Source organism: Lontra canadensis, unplaced genomic scaffold (genome assembly GCF_010015895.1).
Source record: "Lontra canadensis isolate GAN:19392208 unplaced genomic scaffold, GSC_riverotter_1.0 scaffold10, whole genome shotgun sequence".
Classification (NCBI taxonomy): Eukaryota; Metazoa; Chordata; class Mammalia; order Carnivora; family Mustelidae; genus Lontra; species Lontra canadensis.
The window spans coordinates 10,358,415-10,384,218 of record NW_022631004.1 but is presented as its reverse complement, the minus strand read 5'-3'; the positions used below and the strand labels follow the sequence as shown (position 1 = coordinate 10,384,218).

The 25,804-nt window shown below is 36.2% G+C and overlaps 1 protein-coding gene across 9 annotated transcripts in view; it reads right to left on the bottom strand.

The window, feature by feature from the left end:
• The window catches only part of SLC10A7 (solute carrier family 10 member 7), a 214,323-nt gene that overhangs the window by 142,595 nt on the left and 45,924 nt on the right, over positions 1–25,804 (bottom strand). For all 9 annotated transcript variants that reach the window (XM_032855568.1, XM_032855566.1, XM_032855567.1 and 6 more), the window contains exon 5: positions 1,940–1,978. In XM_032855568.1, the coding sequence (XP_032711459.1) occupies positions 1,940–1,978 (39 nt within the window). The remainder of the gene's footprint in view (positions 1–1,939; positions 1,979–25,804) is intronic.

Genomic DNA, 25,804 nt, shown 5'->3' with positions numbered 1-25,804 from the left:
GTCTTTCTGCCAGTTCCACCCCTCGCTTATCTACTAGCTAAGTCCTACCACACTTCAAAGTCCAGCTCAGTGAAATTGCTTCTGTCTGACTTTTGAATTGAGTGCCTGTTACCTGTGCCATCTGACAATCATACATCATTTGGTAACACCTTCTGTGTAACTTGTTAACTTTTACCTTGTATTTCTTATTCTGTGTGTCATCTCCACAACACAGTAGGACCCAGAAAACCACCTCTGTGTGGTAGGAGATCAATACTTTTGATTACCGGAAGTAAGGTGAGAAAAAAGATGAAAAGAGGAAAAAAAGCAGGAGCCTTAGGAGTGAGAATGCACAACTTCTTAGAAGCGAAAGAACATTAGAAAAAAAAAATCCTAAAGAGTCCCTAGAACGAGTTTTACTTCCCTGGACCATACAAAGAATTGGGCCTGGGAGAACTAATGTGTTCATTGTTCATACAATCAGTGCAAAACTCAAACTATACTTAGCGAGTTTACCCTCCAACTAAGGGACAGTGCACTTTGCTCCAGTCATTCAGACAATAGCTTCAACTTATTTTCTCAATAACCATAAACATTTTAAAGAGTAAGAGATCTAGCTTAGAAACCATGTTTTGATAGTAGATGTACAGGATTCCAAACCACATTAAAAAAAAAAAAAAAACCCTGGCTTCCAGTAAGATCATCTTTTACAGATATTATTTTGTCAATTGTGACAACATATGGAAAATAATACTTAGATGAAAGAAAGATTTCACAAAATGTTACTGAGTCTGAAGTAAGTAGCTCCAGAGCTCATTTTCATTAAATAGATGTTATTAGCTCTCTTCAAAAACCCAATAATAATACAGCATTGGGAATAACATTACTACTTCTTTAAAAATAAGATATACTCTAAGCATATATTTTGCAGAAGCTACATCATTTAAAAGGTCTGTAACATTGGGACCTGAAAAGCTGTGTAGCACTACATAGAATTAACCTTGTGTAACAAAACCTTTAAAAGCTTCAGGTACATTCAAATACATACAATCATAAGTGAGATAAACAGCATTTTAAACAGAAGTAATTAATATTTTGCCTAAATTCAGGAACTATTTTATACCCCACTGATTTTATTCTCAATTGTCACGGTACTTCATACCTGCCAATGAATTATGTACCTAAAAATAAAATATTCTAATTTATTTTCATGAATTTGGCAAAGTTTTAGGGAGGATATAAATAAAAATATTCAATTAACAGAAAACTCAGTTTCCTTCTCATTCTTTGATAACACAAACCAAGTCTTTGCTATATTATTACTTAAAAAACAATTGAAAATGCTAAAATAGTATTATTCTTATAATTATAGTGGTTCTACTTATGAACACTGAGCTATTTTTTAACCCTTATACAATTTATAGTTCACATATCAAAAAAATATTGCATTCTCTTGTAAATTACTCAATCATTTCCTCATTTCAAATTTTTTTCACACAGATTTCTCAGAAGTATCCATGCCAGTAGCTTCTTTGACAGTGAAATGTACAAAATAAATGACATGTCAACAAGTAAATTAGCATTCCCTTTCTGACCAGCTGGGTCATGTTTCCTTTTCAAAATCCTCAGTCCCATGATACAAAATAATAATAATCTAAAAGACCTCATTAAATGATCAATATATTGACATAACTTCTATAAGGAGACACACAGTGTTTTAACTGATTCCTTGAATCCATTAAATGGAATATTAAACGTCAAGCCTACAAATTATATTGTAAGAGAACATTTCCTTTATTTATCAACTAATTTTTCAGGATATGGCTAATGGCACATAAAAAGATTCAAGAACTTTTGTACTGAACTAAATGGTAAAAGAAGTCCAACTTTCACTAAGTCTTTCATACAAACAACATCACAACAAAAGTTAAAATAGACGAGTTAAATCATATTTACTTACCAAAAAACTTCCAAAGGCTGAATTAAATATTGCAGCTGCCTATAAAGAAAATAAATGGGGGGAAAAACTCACTGAAAGTAAATAGAAAAAGGAAAGTAGAGATTATCATTCTCCCAACCCCCACTATTCAAAACCTTTAAAACATTGACTCTATAAAGCAAAGTTAGTCACTGCTTACAAAAATCGCCAGTGGCCTGTACTTTACTAAGATAGATGAGCTGCAGCTTAGGAATTCATAAATAATGGGTCTGGAAGCAAGCAGAAAAGACTTGCCATGAGATGTTTTGAACCTATATGACAGTACCAAAGAATCATCACCAATAGTAAATTGAAACCTTGTCATTATTGATTTGGTTATTGGGCTTAAAAAAAGAGGTTGATTTATTCATCAAAAATATATATATTTTTTAAACCAGGAAAAGAAATACCAGAATTGTAAAGCAAACATTAAGTACTCCGCATCAGGGAGCTTTATAAGCTACACCCACAAAGTGAGATCTGTTGTTCCCATATAACACACATTAGAATATGAAAAATGCTGCTAAGACCATGGAAGTTACTCCCATACCATTAATTCTAAAGTAGAAACAAGAAAGAAAAACTTCCACTTGGTGTTCAAAATTCAAACAAATATTTGACTTTGTGCTTACCTAAATATCCAGGGAATACATAGTAGATGGAATATATAGTTCTTAAATTTAAATCAATCACTATACTCCATGAAGCTATACATGAATCCTGAAAGCGTCTCACATTACCCAAAAAGGATAAAAACTTGTATAACATCCAATTTGATGAGGAAAAAAAGGAGAGAGAAAGAGAAAATAACAAAAGGCAAAAGGAGGGGTAGAGAAAACCTATTGACATCTCCTGTAGATCCAGAGCAGAATTAAATTAATCAGCATGGACATTAGCAGCCACATCGTAGTAAGAAAAGGATGTCAGTTTAGCAAGTTTGAATAAAGTCCAAAGCCAGGCTAAGAGCCGTAGCTGAAAATGCCTTCTGCTCCAGAAGAGGATGCAATGAGAGTGCATAGGTAATGAGATCCCTGGCTCCAGAGAGCTTAGCTCTCCTATTCAAGTTCATAATTAATTCAAAGCTTTGATAATTTCATTAGATTTCTTCCTTTGCTGGCCCTATCAATAAAAGATGGCACTGGACCACAGCTCCTCTGTGGCATAAACACAGGCACAGGCACAGACCAGGGAAACCTTTGCTTCCTGACAGGGACAATGGCATATGGTGTTCTGTGTTGTACAGGGAGTAGTGAAAAAAAAAAAAAAAAAAAAAGATTTGGCTAAATAAAACATTACAGATGACAACTGTAAACTATAGCAACATATTTAACCCATCTTCCTGGAATTCCATTATGGATGATTCAGGAAAAAGTTTATGTGTGGAGAAATATAAGTAAAACTATATAAATACATGAGTTGCAAAGATCAATTAGAAATACTGCCTTCCTTCCTTAAAAAAAAAAAAAAAAAGAAAAGAAATACTGCCTTCCCCACAAACACTGTTTATTTCTAAACTCTATTTTGTGCTTAAAATGGACTGATCATCTCTTAATAAAGGAATGAGGTATTCCTCTTCAAGCTCCTCTCTTCCAAAAGTGTTTCTTCCCAGTGCCTTTCACCAACCTTTTTCAAGGTAACTCACAGTTTGGAATAGCATTTAAAAAAAAGAAAAAAAAAATGGATCGTTAGAAGTAAAAAGACTCAGAAATCAAAGCAAAATAAGTCAACTGCTACTCATCAGATCAAATCACCATTCTCCCACACCACCCCGTTCTCTTTAACCCAAACTCAAGCAACGTATTTTATATGGACTGGCGTTTTATAAAACAATGGTGATGACAGGGACAGGCTATCTGAAGGTACCCGAAGATGCTGCAGCCAACTTCTTAGTTGTTCTGCCAGTGCCGATGAATGTGAACTCAGGCACCTACACTCGGTGCTCCTGAGCCGTGAGCTCTGGCAATCATTTGTGAAATGGCTGATTAAGGTTCTGGGTACCCTGAAGAACCATGTGAAATCGGACACAGAACCAAGGGTCTTGGGCTCAACAGTAACAAATAATTAAGCTAACAGTTGACTTAATTCTGCTTTGAAGAGTATAAGGGGATTATGTTTTCAAGAGTTCCAAAAAATGATGATAACTATTTAGAGAGCATTTAACGGATACGTAAAAGGCATGCAAGTCTTCAGACTTAAGGAGGAATTTCCGGCTTCCGAACACCACGTACAAGGCCCTCCATGAACAGGTCTCTGTCCATCTTATTTCTTGCCTCCAATTTTATATCCTGACAACACTACACTACTTGTGATTCTTCAGATTCATTGTGCTGTTGATGACCTCTGTGTTCCCTGGCCTGGAATGCCTTTCTCCCTTCCTCTATCTAGGTAATTCTTATGTATCTTAGCAACTCCTTCCAAGAAGTTTTCGATCACCTTCTCCCACACACATATATCTACACTTCTCAGGGGACTGAGTGACCCTACAGCTGCTGCTCAGAATCCTGAGCATACCTCTGCCATGGCACTTGTCGCACTCTGAAATGACCTATCTATATGCCTCCTTGCCCTACTAGAAATTAAAGTCTTCTGAGGAAAGAATCTAATGAAGCCCATCCTAAGCATCTACATGTTTATTTAATTGAATTGCTGAAATAAGTAAGATTCCCAGAAATGTCCCAAGTCTTTCTCTCCTACTAAGTTATTCTATGTGTTTGGCAGAATCCAAGGGTTGGCCAAAGACTGGATCTGAGCCCTGGTTCCACAGGCAAGCAACAGCAATGGCAGATGGAAAACTTCAGTCGCAACCCAGTATGAGCATCTCTTTCACATCTTGTTTTACTTCTGGTAGCCCCCCTATTATGATACAGTTACATACGGTTACGTAAATATGCTTAAATAATGCTTTAAAATTTACTACTGCTATGTAGCAATAGCGTCAGCTAAATAAAATCTAGAATTATGTAACAAGGAATACTCTGAACCCAGTAAAAAGAAGATGATCTGCATCTACCAATATGAAAGCTGGCTAAGATATTTAAAGTGAAAAAGCAAATTTTGAAACTATGTGTAACTCCTTTACCATGTTTCTTCCCACACCCTCAAGCAGCTGGGTGTCCTATAATTCAACTCAGTTCTGACCCTATCTGCCTGAAACTGGTGTCAGATCCCACAGCTTAAAGGCTCAGTCCCACAAGCCTGTTCCCACTACAGATGTCAATCACAAAGGCCAGGCTGCCATCAACGGTGCTTCCAACAGACTGGCTATAAATCAGAGGTTCCCACAACCATGTCCTCAAGTTTGATTAACTTGCTAGAGCAGTTCACAGAGTTGAGGAAACCAGTTTTATTCACTTGATTAGCACTTTATTATGAAAAGGCTCTATAGGAACAGATGGAAGAGATGCCCAGGGCAAGGTATGGGGAGACCGGGCTTCCCAGGCTCTCTCCAGGTATGACACACACTCAGCAGCTTCACATGTTTGGCTACCCAGAAGCTCTCCCAAATAGTCCTTTTGGGGTATGAGAGAGGCTCCATTAAACAGGTATGACTGATTAAATCACTGGCTATTGGTGACTGAGCTCTATCTCCAGCCCTTTCTCCTCCCCAGAGGTATGGAAGTTGGACAAAAAATTCTAGCCCTTTAATCTCAGGTTGGTTTCCCCATAACCAGCCCCATCCTTAAGAGAGCAAGGGGGCTTTCCGAAAGTTGCCCAATTAACTAATTAACAAAAGACAATTTTTATACCCTTCCTCACTTAGGAAATCCCAAGGGTATTAGGAGCTCTGTGCCAGAAACTGGGACAATGACCAAATACATATTTCTTACTATAAATCATATCACATTCCTATTGTGCAAACAGGTACATAGTGTGTATATATACACAGGTAAGTATAAAAAAATACTACCTTTTCTAAAAGGGATTACCAAAAAAAAAAAAAACAAAAAACAAAAAACCCTAATATGGTTACATTTGTTGAAAGGGATTATGTGGGGGTCAATTTTTATTTTTCATTTTGTTCCATCTTGTTTGGTTTTTAACATGTTACTTTTTTGTATTTCAACAAAAGGTCATCTGGGCAGGGAGATGTTGAGCCATTTACTGTTTGCATTTTGAATAGCTTTGTGTTACAAATGCATGAAACATGTTACGGTAAAATAAAATTAACATTTCAATCTCTACTCTGCAGGCTCATGACCTCTCTTGTTGGTTGGCAAGGTGGAGGATGGGGACCCACTGGAGCACACAGCATGGTGCTAGGGGCATAGGAAGCTACTGGATGAACAGAGGGCATCTCTCCAGAGTTTCTGTAGCATGTGAATATTTGGTTTTAAAAATAAACACAAAGCCCACCATTAATTTTGTGTAAAGCAAATATGGCTATAAAGAATGAACTGGGATCAAACATGAGCCACCCAGGACAATTTGCTCTGAAGGTGGGACCCTTCAGATTATACAACCAGACTTTCTCAGGATATGTTTCCTCTCTCTTGCCTTCCAGAAGTCATACCTGAGAGAGTCCATTGATTTTTAAATGTAGCCTTTTGTTTGTTATTATCATTTTTGCTAGAAATAATGTAATTATTCATTCTCTGTCCATTATGCTCCAATACATCAGGAAAGTTGCCTAACTTGTACAAGATCATGTCCCCAGTGCCTAGAATAGCACCTGGCTTGTAGTAGAACCTCAATAAATATTATAGAGTCAAATAACAAACAAATGAATACTTATGCTAACTGAATGCCCCGCACAATAATGTTTTCATTAGTCACTCAAGAATCCCATCCGTAAAGCATATACCTTGGTGTAATCACATTTGATGTATAATTAGATCAAGGCTAACTGAAAAAAGTTAATTATTGAGGCATTCTTTTAATACTAGGTAGATTGACTTTCTTTATATTACACATTTTTAGATAATATATTGCTTTTAGTATCTGCCCAATTTTACCCAATATATGGTATTTTGTTAATATTTTATTATATGTTGTACAGCATGTCATCAGTAAATTATTTTGGAAAACTGAGCAAGCTCACAAACAATTTTTTATAGCCTACTTTAAGTTATTTGAAACAAAAACGTAAATTAAAAAAAAAAAAAACTGAAAACAAGGGGGATGGAGAGTTCTCTAACTCATAAAAGCAAGCTCTGCCATTGCCGAATGCCTTTAAATGTTACGAAGTTCTGACAGTAAACTTGAAACCTTTATCTTTTGTTACAGCCATGCCTGGACTGTGTTCCATGCTCTGGAGTTACACAAATACGTAGGCCTTTTTTGAAATGACTGCACTACAAATATATGAACACTGCTGGGTCCTACCTAAGTCTCTTCTTATAACGCTGTATCTAAAAAATTTTTTGAAGATTTTATTTTTATTTATTTGTCAGAGAGAGTGGCACAGGCAGGCAGAGTGGCAGGCAGAGGCAGAGGGAGAAGCAGGCTCCCCACTGTGCAGGAAGCCCATTGTGGGACTCAATCCCAGGACACGAGGATCATGACCCGAGCCGAAGGCAGCTGCTTAACCAACTGAGCTACCCAGGTGTCCCGAGTATCTAAAATTTTCATAATGCTGGTCCACCCCCTTCTTTTTCCTTCCATCATCATCAGCCCACAAAAGAAAGAAATGAAATCCATTGTCCACTTTCGGTGTTAATGATCTACTGCAAGATAATTGAAGAAATTTCCAGTTTCCACTGTTGCATACCCCACTTCCCCACTCAACAAAATCAGAAATGTTTACCCAAATGTTAAAGTGGGACATTTATAGCTATCTCAGAATTTCTAATAATACTCTAAACTGAGGAGAGTATGTGGCAAATACCCCACTATTCCCAAAGTAAGATACCAGACATAGCCATATAGTACTTACAGGGGAAAAAAAAAAAAGAAAATAAGAAACAAACAAAAAACCCAAAAAACGAAAATTAGGTCAGGGACCATTTCATGTGCAGACTATATAAGAAAAGACTAGAAATTCCAGAAAGAATTGATAAAAGGAAATTTCCAGGAATAGAAGGTCTTTGGACTTTTTCTCCTCCTTTAGAGGAGAAAGCTGACCTCCCACTACCCCTCTCCAATTGAGAATGGGGCGATAGATACAAAAGAACCAACAGTGTGCATAGGAGAAATTGCAAGGAAGCGAGATGGCACTGAGGCCCCGTGCTGGTTGTTGACCGAGGGGAGAAAGCCCTCACTAGGCTGCCAGAGGTTCTGTGTGAGGTTCCTCAGAAACATCACGGTAAATTCCCTAGAACTGGGGTGAGGGAATAAGAAGGCTATGTAACCAAGCAGAAATAGGCACTTGCTTCAGGACTAGAATCAGCAAAGGTGGGGAGGCTGCCTGGAACAGACCACAGGGGCAGGACAGAAAGAGACTGAACAACTGGATAAAGTATACTTGAGTTCTGTGATGGGGTGAGGTCTGTCAATTCCATATGGGCAGGTACACACTTCAGAGGACTGCCATCATACTTAATCCTTTTTGAAGAAACCAAAACAATAGTCTTCCAGGGCAAAGAGTCCCCAGCAATAAGAGGCTGAGGGGAATATGCTTGGGGCAGGGCTGGAAGTATACTCTGAAGAACTCGCTCCCCTATCCTGTCTGGCAAAAAGATATAGCTTGTGGGTGTCTGCCATGACACAGGGCACTGAGGGCTGGAATACATCAGCACCAATAGGGTAAAACTGTCCCCCACCCTGTAATGCACTTGTTCTATTCACTCGGAGGCTGGAAGTAGGGAGGCTGAAAAGCTTAAAAAAAAATAGTGAACCATGCCCTCTTGCCCACTGGTCCTGCCTATCCTATGTTTATATTTTCATCATATATGTGTTCATTCATTAAGAAAAAAAAGTGTAACATACTGTGTTTTAAATACACAGGTTAGGGGTGCCTGGGTGGCACAGTCAGTTGAGCATCCGACTCTTGGTTTCAGCTCAAGTCGTGACTTCAGGGTTGTGGGATCAAGCCCTGCATCAGGTTCATGTCATGAAGCCTGCATAAGATTCTCTCTCCCTCTCCCCCTGCTCTACCCCGCACCCCCTCTCCCTCTCAAAAATAAATAAACATTTAAAAAAAAATTTAAAAACACAGGTTAGGCCTGAGTTGGGAAAGAAGGGAATTTAAGGTTTTAAGCTAGACTGCCCTGAATTAAATACCAAAAAGTTACTCCTAATTATTAAATATATGACTATTTTTATGACTAAAAGTGACCAGAGAACCATGAGATCTGTCAGGGATGCTGTCAAAGGACAGAGGAAGAGATGGCATTCCATGTACATCATCTCTAAATTCAGACCACTCGATAAAGAGATCAAAATAACAGCACGACATTTTAAATGTAAAGTTGAGTTGAAAGAAAACTAGAAAAGCCAGGTTAGACACAGAGAAGCTAGGCAAAGCCAGGGTGGGAAAGCAGGGGAGACAGTGCTGCACACTCCCAGACAACAGACTGGGGCCCTGTGCCCCGGAAGCAGCAAGCCCAGCTTCGACCCGCCCAGGGGATGCTGGGGCTGAGCCTGAGCCAACTGCGGCAAGCAGAACGGCACCCTGGAAGGGCTGCCCCCCACCCCCCGCCACAGGGCACCTAGAAAACCTGACTGACAGAAGAATCAAGACAGTAACCTAAGGCCAGCTGCATCAAGGGTGGTCACAGGACTGAACTGGCACTCACTTACAGATGTGATTCGAGAATCCCAATCTAATGACTCAACCAAGAAAACAAAAGACAAAACCAGTCAAAGACCAAAAGAACCCATGAGCCCTGGAAAGAGGCAAATGCAAAACTTCTCTTTGGGGTCACTTCAACAATCCAGAACACAGTGGATTCCCAGATAAAACAATCCCTACTGAACAGAAGCTTACAATAAAAAATGTCAAATGTGAGAAAGCTGTATATGAGCACACCATCATAAAGCAGTTAGGGAAGGAGGCGAAACAGAGTATTCCATAATATAGTAAGAAAATTCTAGAGGGCAACTGTGTGGCTTAAGCATCTGACTCTTGATTTTGGCTCAGGTCATGCTCTCGGGCTCCATCTGCGGGGAGCTGACAGCACAGCGGGGAGTCTGCTTGAGATTCTCTCCCTCCCTCTCTCTTTGCTGCTCCCTGCAATCCAACCCTTCTCTCTCTCTTAAAAAAAAAAATGTATTAAAAGAAAAAGGGAATAAAGAAAATACTAGTTGAATTAAACACCTAGAGTTAGAAGGTAAAACTTAAAAACTTCTAGAAAAAAAAATGAGACTAGCTTTATGCCTTCCAAAAAAGGAAACATTTTTTTCAATAAGACACAAAAAGTACACATGAAAAGGGAAAAGTTAGGGTTGCCATTCAACAAAGTTCTGGCCAATGAGATATAAATTGATACACGCTTGGTTGTGGGGGTTAGGGAGGTTGGTTTCTTCTGTTCTTCCTGCCCAGAGCAGTGAAAGCTCTCTGGCATCCAGAAGAGAAAGGCCAAGAGCCAAGAATGGTACAGAGACGGCCACTCTAATATTGAACCACAGAACAAATGCCAGCAATCCCCACCTCCAGGCATCTTGGTATTTGAGAAAGTAAGTCTCTGCTTGTTGAAGCTACTTTTAGTCTGATTTTCTATTACTTGAAGCCCAACAGAAATAATCACTTCCTAAATAAGGCAGAAAAATAATAAAGGGCTAATCAGGCAGGTTAGATAAATGGAAAAAAAAAAAAAAAAAGGAAAAGAAAATTGACTATTAGTGATGAACCAAAGTTGCATTGTCTTACCCTGGCAAAGTTCCTCAACTATATGAATTTATTATCACTCCAGCCTCTGATTCACAAGGAGAATATAATATTTTTAATATTTTAATTTTTATTTAAAATTTTTATTTAATATTTATTTATTTCCTTTTCCAAGCACAGGTCCGGTTTGAAAAAACATAAAGACATCAAAGGTCGAATTCTAATCCTTGGTCTTCTATTAAATACAGAAACACAAAATACCTTCTTTTTACATGAATGGTATTTTGCGAAGTGCTATAAAAATGTGAAAAAAAAAAAGAATTAGGGGAAATTTATCCCATTTGCTTTAAAGGCCAATTATAATTGGCTTTCTGAGAAGCACCTTAGTTGCTAGGGCATTTTAATACTAACTACTTAATTAACACTATTTTCACTGTATCAATCTAGTAACAAATAAAATTTGAATTATACATTTTGGTATTAAATATTTAAATATTATCGAAGCATACCACAGAAAAGTAAATATATGGACCATCAGCTAAAATGTGAGCTTATATACCATGCTCAACGTGAAAGGTGCACTCCTCATTTTATTCAGTTACTTGTGTTTCTGTACTTTTTAAGCAGCAGTGACTAAAAAGAAGACTGTTATTTAACAATCATCGCTGAATATTTTTTGTCAACAAATAGGTCCAAATGAAGACTATAGAACTACTACCAGGCATTCCCCAATTTAAAGAAAGATTACTTTTAGAACATGAACGATTAAAATTCACCATCTTAATGACCACTTAAATTCTTTGTCTTAAAAACATTACAGGAATGAACAGAAGTTCATCTAGATGCCAGTCGCCAGCCAATATGTTCAGCTGCTTTTCTCAGAGTCTGCTTCATTTTTTGCCTGCTTCTACAGGTTCATTTCTTGCTACCAGTGGAAAAAATTATTTAATATCCCTAATCTTGAGGTGAAGGGGGGGTGGCTATTCTTGTTTGTAACTATTCATCTCAATTCAGGCCAGGAAAAAATATATTCAAGTTACCGTTTCTGGGTGCTAAATTGAATCAGGTGTCCTCTCCTCTTAAGAAAATTAAGTTGCTTTTGTGCAAGAGTGTTTTAATGAGAACAGAGCCCGCCGACAGTGATAAATGGGAATGACACCAGAGAGAGCATGTAAGCAGGACAATATGTGCGTGTTACAGTCTTACAGCCTATTTTTCACTGACTATTCTGAATGACTTCGCTGTTTCTTAAGGGGCCTATTAATCTCAAATTTAGTTATTACACAACGTTTATTTGAACATATATTCTGCGGATGATGACAGTTAATAAAGGAAATCTTTCACAAGCTGTATTTTTACATATTGTTCCAACTACAGCTCCCAGTCATTTGATGGTATTGATGGAAGAACCCACATTGTGCTGAGGCTTTGAAAAAAAAGGCACATATATTCAGATTCCTTTCTAAGCACATGGGGACTCTTAAATAACCGTTAAAATGCATATCAAAAAAACCCTTCTACAAAACGGTAAAAGGAAAAGGACACCTTAATTGTCCAACGAAAATTGTTTAATATGAAAACTGACCCTTCTAAGACAAAACAGACACCTTTTAACACTTTTAAAGCTTTGCTAAGTAATATGCAATAGTTCTCGCACAGCAACCCACCATTTTCACCACATGCGTGGCATAGAGGAGGGAAGACAAAATCAATTTTCTCGAGGTGCAAAAAGAATCAAGTAACAAAGCTACTTTGATTTCCTTCTTGGTGTGCTTTTTTGATAAAAGCGCACATACTTAAAATAGGGAGATTCTGCACTTCTTAGTTCTGGTAGCACACTTAAAGGCTAATGAGGATTACCTTAACGCTTTCCTAAAAACGTATTTATTAGCTCAAGTACCTTTAGCAATTGAGACTGTGATTCTTGCTCCAAGAGAAATGTGTTACTTTAAGTATAACTGCTTCATACTAACAAAACCAAATGATATTAGCAGGAAATATTTCTACAAATTCAAGATTTTTAGACCTGCCTCATAATTGAGATGAATATAGACTATGAATCAAACACTTGCAATTTCATCCTCCTGAAATCTCAGTCTTCAAAGGTGTTCAATTTCAATGAAATCAGAATTTTCAACCAGTTAAGGGCCCTTAGATACTATGACAATCCCTCTATAAGTGAAGAAATAGAACTCTAGAGACATAAAAGGATCTTTTGCAAGGTCATATTTGCTAGTGGCAAAGCCTATTATAGAACTCATCCCTAGACAGTCCCTGTACCCTCTCTATCATACCCGCACTATCTATTTTACATATTATTTTTAACAGATGCTTACAAATATACAATCTAAAGGGGCATAAACCAAAATACTAATAGTGGTTATGCTGGGGTAATATGATTATGGATTTTTTTTTCTTCGTGATTTTTCCTTGATTTTCAAGGGTTTTGTATTGATTATATATTAGAAAAAAAGCATACAAAAATGCTAATATTAAGTACAACAAACATTTTTAGAGGCTCTTGCTTTAATCTTTAGGCAAACCTTAATGCTGTGTACATACTAGGGGCTCAATGTCTCACTAAAAATTGAAAGAAATTGAGGGTAATACCAAGAAAATCTACCTAGACTTAACTTGTTATATTACTACTGAATACTGAGGAACAAACTGTGGTTATAATTCAGATTATCAACAATTAAATTGAAATGCATATTATTTATTACTAGCTTATTAAGCACTTATGAATTTCTATGAAGCTGAATAAAACCACTACTTGACATTATACCTTTTTTAAAATGCCAATTTCTCAATATCCCTGAAATTTAATTGTTCCTATCTTTTGGATTTCCAAAGAGGGAATAAAATAAATGCTCCCTTAATTATTCACTTCAACACAAATTTATTAATTTATTACACTAAGCACTGAGAATATAAAACTAAAAGCCAGAGTATCTGCTCACAGTATTAGGCTAGACATCATAATGGCTATACCACAATAAGATCAATGGGATCGGAGTTATGGCAGCACAGAAATTAACTACTAAAATTTCCTTTAAAGTGGGCTTTTTCAATACCTCTGAGTGATGGACAACAAGCACTTTTCTGATCAATTAATGGAAGCTCTACTTAATGCCAACCCATGAACTAAGCTCTCAGCACACCAACAGAGAAATTGGCCAAGAATTCCCTTAACACTTTGTTTAGAAGGGCATCCACAAAACGTAAGTGACAACCTATGTCAAACCATCTAGTGTTTCTTACAAATTTTAGACTCTAGCTACCTACCTCTGTTATTTCTGCTCTTTTCTATCCATTAGGTCTGGGAATCGCAAAGCTTCTTAAAAGGGCAATGGATCAATCCCTCAGCAATAACTCTCTCATCAGCTTTTCATTAGAAATAAAACAGCTTTCCTACCATCTTCTGGGAAATAACTTACCATAGATTTACAGAACTGAAATGGACTTTTGCAGATCATCTAATCAAGGCACTTTTCCTCAAAGAAGACTACACTGAAATCACTAACAGAAGGAACCTACCTGTCCCATTATTCATATCTTCAGGATCAGAGATTGTATAATCTCTTTCAAAATTCTAGATTTCAAATCTATATTTTTCACTATGAATCTACATTTCTCATATCAAGTCCTTTCTTTTTCTGAATTAACTTTTCATTTGAGATCATCTTTTTATGTTAGGTCTCCTGAGAAGATTAAAAAAGAGCTGTGTTATTACTGTTACAAGTAGTATGCTGGTAAATGTTTAACAACTGGCTCTCAGGATGGGGGGAGGAACATCAGTTAGTAATATTCGCTGATTTTTGAGCTGTAAATACTCCCACCATGGCCAATTTCAAGCTCCAAACATGATGTCACTGAACACTCAAGAGAGGAAGGATGGCATAATAAGAAATGAGAAGGGCACCTAGGTGGCTCAGTAGGTTGAATATCTGACTCTTGATCTCAGTTCAGGTCTTGATCTCAGGGTCATGAGTTCAAGCCCCGCTTTGGGCTCCCATGCTGTGGGGCCTACTTAAAAAAAAAAAAAAAAAAAAAAAAAAATTAAAAGATGAGGAAAAGAAAGGCAAATTAAACACAAAATAAGTACAGGAAGAAAATTAAGTAAGATGTGAGCAGACATGAATGAAGTCAAAACCATAAAAGCAATAGAGATCAATGAAATCAAAAGCTGGTTCTTTGGGGAAAAAAAATCAATAAAATTGATAAAGCCTTAAAACAGGAATTGTAAAACTATTCTGTAAAGGGTTACTGTTCCATTTCAACCCAGCTGGTCTAACACCAACTGAATATACTGCAATACAATTCTGACATTAACCCCCTGAAGTTAGCCTAGACACCACGAGCTCAAACCTCAGTCCTCCACAAGACTGATCTCACTTCAGAAGGTACTTCTGGAGTCCCCAGGCCACCAGCACTTTTGACCGGCTGGCTATAAATTTAGGAGTTCCCATGACCCTGTCTGGTTCAATAATTCAATAAAACAGCTCTCTGACCTCACTGCAAGTGCTAGTTAAGATTACACTTTGATTATAAGCGATACACAGAGGGAGGTCTGGTCATTCTCCCAGCACATCAGTATGTTCACCAAACCAGGAAGCATCAGTGAACTTCAGTAACCATAGTTTTTAATTGGGGTTTCATTATATAGGCATAATTGATTAAATCATTGACCATGTGATTGAACTCAATCTCCAGTCCCCTCTCCTTCTGAAGGTAGAGTGGCTAAAAGTTCCAATTCTCTGGTCACAGGCTTGGTCTTCTCAGTGACCAGCCCATATCCTAAGATTACCTAGGAGCCCATCAAGAGTTGGCTAATTAGCATTATTAACATAACAAAAACCTATTCACTCAGGAAATTCCAGCAGTTTTTGAAGCTCTGTGCCAAGAACCTGGGACAAAGAATAGATATATATTTTTATTATATGACAGCTACATAATAAACATTTTAGGCTTTGCAGCCCACATGGTCACAAATTCTTAACTTTACTGTTATAGCACAAAAGCAGCCATAGATAACGTATAAAGGAGTAAGTGTGGTTGTGTCCCAATAAAATTTTATGTATGGATACTAAAATTTTATTTTCATTTAATTTTCATGTGTCATGAAATTTTATTCTTTTTATTCTACCTGTTAAAAAAGTGTACAAAGGCACCTGGGTGGCTCAGTCACTTAGGCGTCTGACCCTTTGGCACCGTTCATGATCTCACAGTCCTGAGATCAGGCCTGGCAATGGTCATGGAGTCTGCTTAAGATTCCCTCTCTCTCCCTCTGCCCCTCCCTGCTTTGTGCATTCTCTCTCTCCAAAAAAAAAAAAAAAAAAAAAGTACAAACCATTCTTAATTCACTTACTATACAAAAACATGCAGCAAGACTGATTAGCCTGCAAGCCATAGTTTGCCATTTCTGCTTTAGGAGAAAAAGAGAATACAGAAATGACCAATATCAGGAAAGAGGTAACATCTTGAGATCCCTCATATATTTAAAGGATAAGAATTTGTGAACATATTATTTGATTTCAGCACTTAGTATAAAGCTGCACTAATCAGCAATGTGGTACTGGCTTAAGGACAGATGTACTGATCAACGAAACAGAATAGAAAGTCCAGAAACAGATTTATATAGATACAACAAATTGATTTTTGACAAGGGTACACAGTAATTTAGTGGGGAGAAAATAATCTTTTTAGCAAGTGGTAACTGACATCTTTAAGCAACAAACAAAACAGAACTTTAATCTTTATCTTATAAAGTGTTAGTTGGAATGGATCATGGAGCTACACCTAAGAGCTAAATCTATAAAACAATTAGAAGAGAACATAAAGAAAATCCTCATGACTTTGATTGAGGACAGCATTTCTCAGATAGGATACAAAAGTCATAAATTTAAAATTAAAAAATGATAAATTGCACCTCATCACAATTTAAAACTTCTTTCCTTCAAAGATATTGTTAAGAAAATGAAAAAGCAAGCCACAAATTGAGAGAATATATTTGCAAAACATATATCTGATAAAGAACTTGTATGTAGGATAGATTTTTTAAAAATCCTCACACTAAAACAATCCAACAAAAAAGGAGCCTAAGGATTTGAACAGACACTTCACTAAAGGAGATGACAAATCAACCCATGAAAAGATGCTCAACATCATTAGTTATTAGAGATCTGTATATAAAAATCATAATAAGATACCGTCATATACCTACTAGAAGTGCTAAAACTTTTTAAAAAATGGATAGTGCAGTGCTGGTGAAGATGTGGATCAAATAGAACTCTCATGTATTGCTGGATGCATCCGAAATAATACAGCCACTGGGGGGGAAGGTTTAGCCATTTTTTTTTTAAGTTACACCTACAGTTACATATGATGCAGCTATCCGACTCCTGGGTATTCACCCAAGAGACTGACATGGATATGTTCATACAATGACTTGGACTCAAATGTTCCGACCAGCTTTATTTGTGATAGCCCAAAAGTGGAAACAACCCAAATATGCATCAAATGGTGAATGGATAAACAATTATGATGCATGCATGCAGTACTACTCACAATAAAAAATAAATGAACTATTGGTGTATGCAACAATGTGGGTGCATGACAAAAGCATTATGCTAAATAAATGCAGCCAGATACAAAAAACTACCTACTGTATGATCCCATGCATGTAACATTCTCAAAAAGACGAAACTATGCAGACAGAATTCAGATCACTGGCTATCAGGGCCTGCAAGTAGCAAAAGGAAAAAAAGAGGCACAAAAGATGATTGTGCCTCTTGCCACCATGATGCCTATGTTCTACGTGATTTTATATATACCCAAAATGAATCAGACTATATACTTTAAAAAGTTGAATTTTACTGTGAATTATATATCCATCAACCTGAATTTTCAAATCTATAAAAATTTTTAAAGTAAACAAAAAAGTAGAAAAATATAACTATGACATTATTGTTTAACTTGCTCATATTTACATGGTTTTGAGCTTTTACAGAAAATTTCAATAAAAAATCATTAATATGTATTTACTTAATAAAAACATAAATTAATTTAAACCACTGAGCTACCGTTATTCCCTATTACCTATGAAAACTAAGGCATCAGAGCTCTGCTTGTAATTTGTAAAACTGTCTTTTAAATCATTATTTTCAACAATAACATTGGTGATACTCAAGACTCTGTGGGTTGATCTGATATTCAAAAAAGACACTCTTGTTTTATACTTATTTAAAGATGACAGAGATTTCATGTTAAGTAAAATGTTTTAATTGAAAATCATCACAGAGACATCTGGGAAATACTAGAAAAAGCTGTGATAATAAAGTCAGGAGACTTGGTTTCAAAACAACCTGGTCACATACTCAGCTACAAAAATTATTTTAAAAAAATCTCAGTGTCTTCATTTTATTAAATGGGAATAACAACATCCACTTCACAAAATTTTTGTGAGGATTAAAGGCGATGGTAGATATAAAACCCCTAGGTCTCCAGCAACCATTCAAGGAACATTCAAGGGCCCAGCAAGCCTTTGTTACACAGGTATTCATCGTCCAAGTCCCTGAAGAATGTAGATTGTACACGGAAAGGAGGACATGATAGCAGGCAAAGGCTCATTAATGAACCTACCATTTCTAACAGACTCCCAAGAAGACATTTTCCCTTCACACTCACACCCTAACTACTTCACAATAGTATCTATCTCTGTACTTCAGCTTCAGTTGGTTTACTCTCACTGATCGCACCGTATTTTAAATGCCAGACAACACACCACAAATAAAACATAAATATGTTGCTAAGTATAATTGTAAGTCCTACAAAGATGTGGGATTTCTTTTTTTTTTTTTTTAATTTTATTTATTTGACAGAGAAAGAGAGAGCACAAGCAGGGGGAACAGCAGGCAGAGGAAGAGGGAGAAGCAGGCTCCCCGCTAAGCAGAGAACAGATGTGGAGCTCAATCCCTGGACCCTGGGATCATGACTCAAGCTGAAGGCAGACACTTAACCGACTGAGCCACCCAGGCGCCCCGAAGATACAGGAATTCACGAAGTCAATGAAATTAGCACAATGTTAATGGTAAGTAAGAAAAAAATAAATGACAGGAGGGAGGAGTAAAAGGAGAGTAACTGGACTAGTTTTTGAAATGAGAGCATCTGTGAAAACTTATGAAACCTCAACTTTTTGCAAGTTTGTACCTTTTTTATTGTGTTGCAAAATAAACAGAAGCAAAAGATGTGAAATCATGTCATCTTAACAATTTTCTTGGGAAAATTACACTGATCCCCACATTCCAAAACAATACTTGATTCTTTCTTCCTTCACTCCAAGAATCAGTGCATAGTTATAAAATAACCCAAATTTCGTTAAATGAATAAAGTTTGAATAAAGTAAAATAGGTTTATTTTCATTACTTAGTTTCATTTTTTAAAAAAAGGTAAACATTTTTCAGTAATTAGTGCTAAACATTAATTCATTTTTCAAAGTTAATTGACTTTTTTTTGTAATCATTTTTTAAATTTATTTTCAGCATAACAGTATTCATTGTTTTTGTACCACACCCAGTGCTCCATGCAATCCGTGCCCTCTCTAATACCCACCACCTGGTTCCCCCAACCTCCCACCCTCCCACCTCTTCAAACCCTTCAGATTGTTTTTCAGAGTCCATAGTCTCTCAAAGTTAATTGACTTTAAGTGAGCTTTCTCCTGTATCATTTACCATTGAATAATGTGGATCTTCTCTTTTATTATTCTAGTTACTCAAGTTTTTATGAGGGACAGAATAGAGCAATTCTTTTTTCCTAAAAAGACATAGTTGAAGTTAAAAAAAGAAAAACAAGTTTCAAGGTATTAGATTCTTCAGAATGTAATTTAAATTTTCTACACATAACAGAGGAATACAGCTAGAAATTTTAAGAGAACATCTTCCCAACTTCCTAATTTTACATACAAGGGTTGGACTCAAGCCCAGTGTAGGAAGTGACTTGCTCAAGATCACAGTTTCTGGCCATGGCAAGACAGGATCATGAGAACTTCCAAACACTCTGCCTTCTCTAGGCTGTTAATCTTTATTTGATTCTAATATATTACATAGATAAGATATTTGTGAATATCAAAAAAAAAACCCCACGTAACGGAAATTGTAGAGACGTTCTAAAATGTAAAACACCAGTCAGCAAGCAGGGAAGCACTAAATCGACTTCAAATTTTTATTAAGGTTATCCTTCTGTTAGTGATTGAAGGTATATTAGCTTAGTGGGTCATGCAATAGCTGTAGCACCACAACTAATGGACTGCCAAGAGATGATTTAATAAAGAGGCCCAGCTGAACAATGGTGTGTAAGTAACTGTGACAACCTGAGGCTTTCTTCTGGTCAAACGTTTTATATCTGTAAGTGACTTTCTCTAAAAAAATTACCTGAGAAGATACTCTCAGAAGGTTTAACTGTAATAACAGCAGCCCAAACATTCTTATATAAGTTCAGATTCTCCAAGATCTAAAGATGTGATTAAAAAAAAAAAAAAAAGTTTAAAGGTCTAGTCCCCAGATCTTTCCACAGGCACCGTTTATAACATGGTTAGGGGTCTAGTTAAACAACACTTCCAGCAACCACAATGTGTCTTTCTTTTGGTTGAAATAAAATAAAGAAACAGAGCAACGTTTTAAATATTGTTATCAGTATTTTTACTCTAAAATATGAGCAAAGAAATCAGGTGGCTAGGAGGAGGATGAAATAAAAATATTTTTTTAAATACACATTTCTATAAAATATTACATGGACTCCCCATCTTTAGAACATGAGCTAACTTGCACTGGGAAGAGAAAACGAACATAGTGTAGGGAGAAAACTATTGAATGAGCAAAGATTTTTAAAAAATAATAATTCATATGACTGGTAAGAGTTCAGGGAAAAGCTAGCTGTGCATTCTTTATTACCTTGATGGTAATGTTGCAGTAAGCAGCAAAACCTTACAGATGCCCATTCACAACACTTGGCCTAGAGATTCCATTAAAAAAATTTATCTAAGAAAATAATACAATCCAGGAAAAGATTTAACTAAAAGGATCTTCATCATAAAGTTATTTTTTAATAGCCAAAATTATCCAGGACTGAAATAAAACACTGCAAATCCACACATGAGAAGAGTAAACAGTCTTTAGAAACAGTGTTGTGGAACACTGTGGCGACATGATCACGATGTATTGCTAAGTGGGCAAACAGGATGCATGATATGATCTCATTTTATTCAACACATATGCAAATGAAAATGTCTAGAAAACACACATAAAAATACCAGTATGATTATGTGACCAGTGGGATTATGGTATTTCTTTGTTTCGTTTACCTATATTTTCTAGATTACTAGGAATACATAACTGCTTTTATAATAAAAAAATTAAGATATTAAAAAAATGTTAAACAATACAAGAACATAACGTTTCCTAGTCATTCTGTAATATTGTGTTACTAGGAGATGCCACACACAATGTGCTTTAGGACAGTGAATGGATGGTAAGCCTTTTCCTTGATAAGCCATCGGTCAAAAATTATGTTTATGTAATAATGTGAACCTAACCCAAAAGAAAAAAAGTCACTTCATTGAAAATAACAATAATTTTATTGGAATTAGAAAAAGCACCCATGACAGCCATTATCAAAGTAGTCATTTTAGGGAAATTAAATTACAAATAAATGAAGACATTTATGTGGAATGATTTTAGGTTGCAAGCAAAAATGGATAAGGATTCACATACTTAAAGCTGTAGTGTCTGAGGTAAAAACGGAGCTTTTGTTTCCTTTAAAAAAGGGTTTGCTATACTCACTTAAAAAACATATTCCCTTAACTGACTCCTTACCACAGCAGAAAGCCTGAAGAACTCTGTTCTAGATAAAAAGCCAGATTCACGATTCTTTTCTTTAGGGTGCTCGCTTCTTAGGAAACAAAGACAGAGCTTTCCATCTGAATTTTCATTTCAATCATTTCTTACTAAGAGAACATTTTAAAAGACTTTGAAAGTTGTTTCTTAAAAAATTATGCTTATAGAGTCCAATAAAATATCAGGTAGTTAGTTGTGTAACTAACGCACACTGTTTTGTGTATCACATTCATGGTATGACTCATTCAAAACAGGTTTATGAAGTAATTTTTCCTCTTCTAGACACATGTAAAAATAAAGACATTACTTAAAAGTAGAAATAATATCCTTGCATTTAAAACTGTGTTTAGAGCACCTTAAAAGGGATTCTTTTTTTTTTTTTAAGATTTTATTTATTTATTTGACAGAGATCAGAAGTACGCAGAGAGGCAGGCAGAGAGAGGGGGAAGCAGGCTCCCTGCTGAGCAGAGAGCCCCGATGCGGGGCTCAATCCTAGGACCCTGGGATCATGACCTGAGCTGAAGGCAGAGGCTTTAACCCACTGAGCCACCCAGGGGCCCCAAGGAATTCTTGATTTAAAATGCATTCCTAGAAAATTTTCAAAATAAAATGAAGCACCAGGACACCTGGGTGGCCCAGCTGGTTGAGCATCTGACTCTTTATTTCCTCTCAGGTCATGATCTCAGAAGAGAGTCTACTTGTTCCTCTCCCTCTGACCCTCCCCCTGCTCTTGGGCATGTGAGCACATGATCACTCTCTCTCTCAAATAAATAAAATCTTTAAAAATAATCATAGTAAAAAATGAAGCACAATGTTATTCCAGTAACCTTTTGAAAAAACTGTTTTCAGATTCAACATCAAATAACTAAACACTGCATGCTCCCATTCACTGAGAGATATGACCACTCATATACTTTTTTAAGACTATAAATCTCAAGTTTGGTATTCTTCATAAATTAGGAAAAAATAAGGCATTTGTTTTTCTTCTAATGCTACACTTTATTTCCATCAATACAGCAAAGTTATCACAGAAAGGCACTACTTAAATCTGAATTGTCTATGCACAAAGTGCCTATTACATAATTATACATAAACTGCCCCCTGGCCAGCACACTGTAAGGAAGATTGATGTACAACGAAACAGCTGGATTGAAAGACCTCTGTTGCTGCTTCCTTCCCAATCACTGTCTGCAGTTGTTAAAAATTTCTGTTCAACTGAAGTCTTTATCAGACACCAAGTGAGTTAACGTCTACTGGAAAACTCTTTAAGAATATAAATGAGAAAGATACTCGAAACAGTCCTCCTTCTTTAACCACATTAGCTTAAATTCTAGATCCCAATTGTGAGCACAGCTTTAAGATTTTTCTAATCTGTCCTTTAACCTGCTTTCTCCTCTTCTCAATATTTCTCTTATTTTTCTAATCTTAAAGTTGAAAGATGTTTATATTTTTTAGAAAAAATATGGATGCTTTTTAAAAATGTATTCCCTTAACTACTCCTTACATCTACTTTCTAATCCCCAACTCACTTAATTAAATTCAGCGTGAATTTAAATTGCAATTAACATCTTTTGAGGGATTACATGTTCTAATCACAATTATGCAGTGAATACTTGAAACACATACATTTTGTTATACTATCTGAAATGCAAATTGGAGTCCAAAAAGATGTTTAATAAAAATGTATAGTACTGAAGACTTTATTATGGAACCTAAGGGACTAGAAATGAGATTAAAAGGAGTAAAAGCAGTGATACAAGTACAAAAACAAATTGCTTTACCTCCAAAACCCTTGGAAATGGCCCCACATGGCTCCCATTTAACCTAGCTTCATTACAGTTTAAAAACTGCCTTCTAAGAGGTGCTATTAACCAACTGAATTTCTTTTTTTCCCCAAGATTAGTAGCTCACACGGTGAGGTGGTACATAAAATTCTACAAAAGCAAGAGATAAAAACTGTTTTTCTGACCCAGGAATTAATAATAAAATGATTTAACTTAACTTTACATTTCTGTCAAAATAGCACTACACAAGCAGGAGAAAAAAAGAGACATTTACTAAGCATCCTCTACACCAGACAGCAGGTGTTATTTCACTTAATTCTTAAAATAACCCCATGAGATAAGTGTTATTCCATTTTACAGATGTGAAAAATAAGCCTCAGAGAAGGTAAGTGGTTGAGAGAAGTAAGTGAAATGAATCAGTGGTAAAATCAGGACTCTTAAACCCATGCTCTTGTAAAAGGAATGTCATATAAATGTGAACCTCAGGAGGAAAGCCTAGGACAAAGCACCTATCTTCCATTGTCCACTTAGCTATAATCATCTCAAACAAGCTGCTGGTATTTCAGTGGCCCGAGAAGACACCTTCATCTCTGGTGTAACCCCGATTAGAATGCTTCAAGAAGCTTCATTCTTGGGGCTCTCAGTTCTTTCCACAAATCTAGGGGTTTGCTGAAAAGCCAGGATAACTTCACTGTCTTTTCAGTGTCTGGTAGTCAGGACTGGCTTTATCATGAAGTAAAGATCTGGTTTATTAATCTATGCCCTGTTTCCTTCTGGTAACCTTCCTCTTTTTTTTTTTTTTTAATTGAAACATAACTGACAACATCATATCAGTTTCAGGTATACAACATATTGATTCAATATTTGTATACATGGCAAAATAACCACCACATTAAGTCTAATTGCCATCTGTCACCGTACAAAGTTACAAAAACGTTTTTTTCTGGTGATGAGAGCTTTTAAGATCTACTCTCCTAGGCAATACAGTTATTATTGACCACAGTCACCATGCTGTCTGTTACATCCCCATGACTTATTTTCAATTGACCCTTGAACAACATGGGTCTGAACTGCATGGGTCCACTTACAAGCAGATTTTTTTCAATGAATATATGGGAAATTTTTTTGGAGATTTGCAACAATTTGAAAAACTCACAGATGAACTGCATAGCTAAGAAATACTAAAAAAATTAAGAAGAAGTTGGATTTGTTGTGAGAATATAGTATCTAATATATGTAATATACAAAATACGTGTGAATCAGCTATTTGTGTTATTGGTAAGGCTTCCATTCAACAGCAGGCTATTAGTAAAGTTTTTAGGGAAGCAGAAGTTATACACAGATTTTTGACTGCCCAGGGGTCAGTGCCACTAACATCCATGTTGTATAAGGGTCAACTATATTTTATAACTGCAAGTGACTTTACCAATTGATCTTCAGGGTCTATCTATACACTTAATAGACTGTTAGCTCCAAGAGTAGGTTTATTTTTAAGGAAACTAATGTAAATTTCCGTTCTGGCTTTCATGCCCTTAAACTATCAACTTCCTGATAACTTTTCACCATTCACACCACTTTCACTACCAAACTTTTCCAGTAAAAGGACTAGTTATGCTGACTCTTGCTTTTTCCTTTGAGATTGTCATGAAAGGAATGTCATATAAATGTGATTATTAAGCTGTGTTATTAAGCTGCCTACCCATTCAGCCTTGAAAAACAGGGTTTAAAAAAAAAAAAAAAGGTTTCTCTCTTATTTAACCACGATCCATCCTCCTAGATCTATGTGACATGATTATGCCTAATGAGACACAACCTCCTACACAAGAATAGATTTGGATACAATCCAAAGATAGGAGGGAGGTGCTTGGGAAAGAAAGGCTAAGATTCAGTATGTAGTTTACCACCTAAAACAGCAGTAAGATATATAGGCACCAGAGGGCACTACATTTAGTTTATACAGGTCTGAATCCAGGTCCACAGAGAGGACTTTGAACAACTTTAACACAGGAAGCCTCTGTTTCCTTGTCTCAGAAATGGGTGTAAAATTAGTATCTACTTGTAAGCATTTGTGAAAATTAAGTGAGACTATATAACCTATTAGCATAGTAAGTACTTAATAAATATTATCTATTATTAACTGTATCATCATTATCAATATTATATTACTAAGTGGTGAGAATGATTAATCAATGACTTGCTAAATTAGGGACCCAGAAATAGAGAAAAATTTTCTGGTAAATTTGGAAAAATAGAGACAAATAATCATTTTAAGGGGGAAAGAAGAGGAAGGATGGAGATGGGGAGGTAAGGCAAGCCTTTAAAAAAAAATGCAGTGTTTATTTTTTACAATACAACTCACTATGATTTTAGAATCATAACCTGTTCTGCAGAATTCTTTGTTGATATTTAGAGATTTGTAAGGCCCCAGGAAAAAAAGTCAACAAAAATATTTTACCATCTTTGGGGGAAA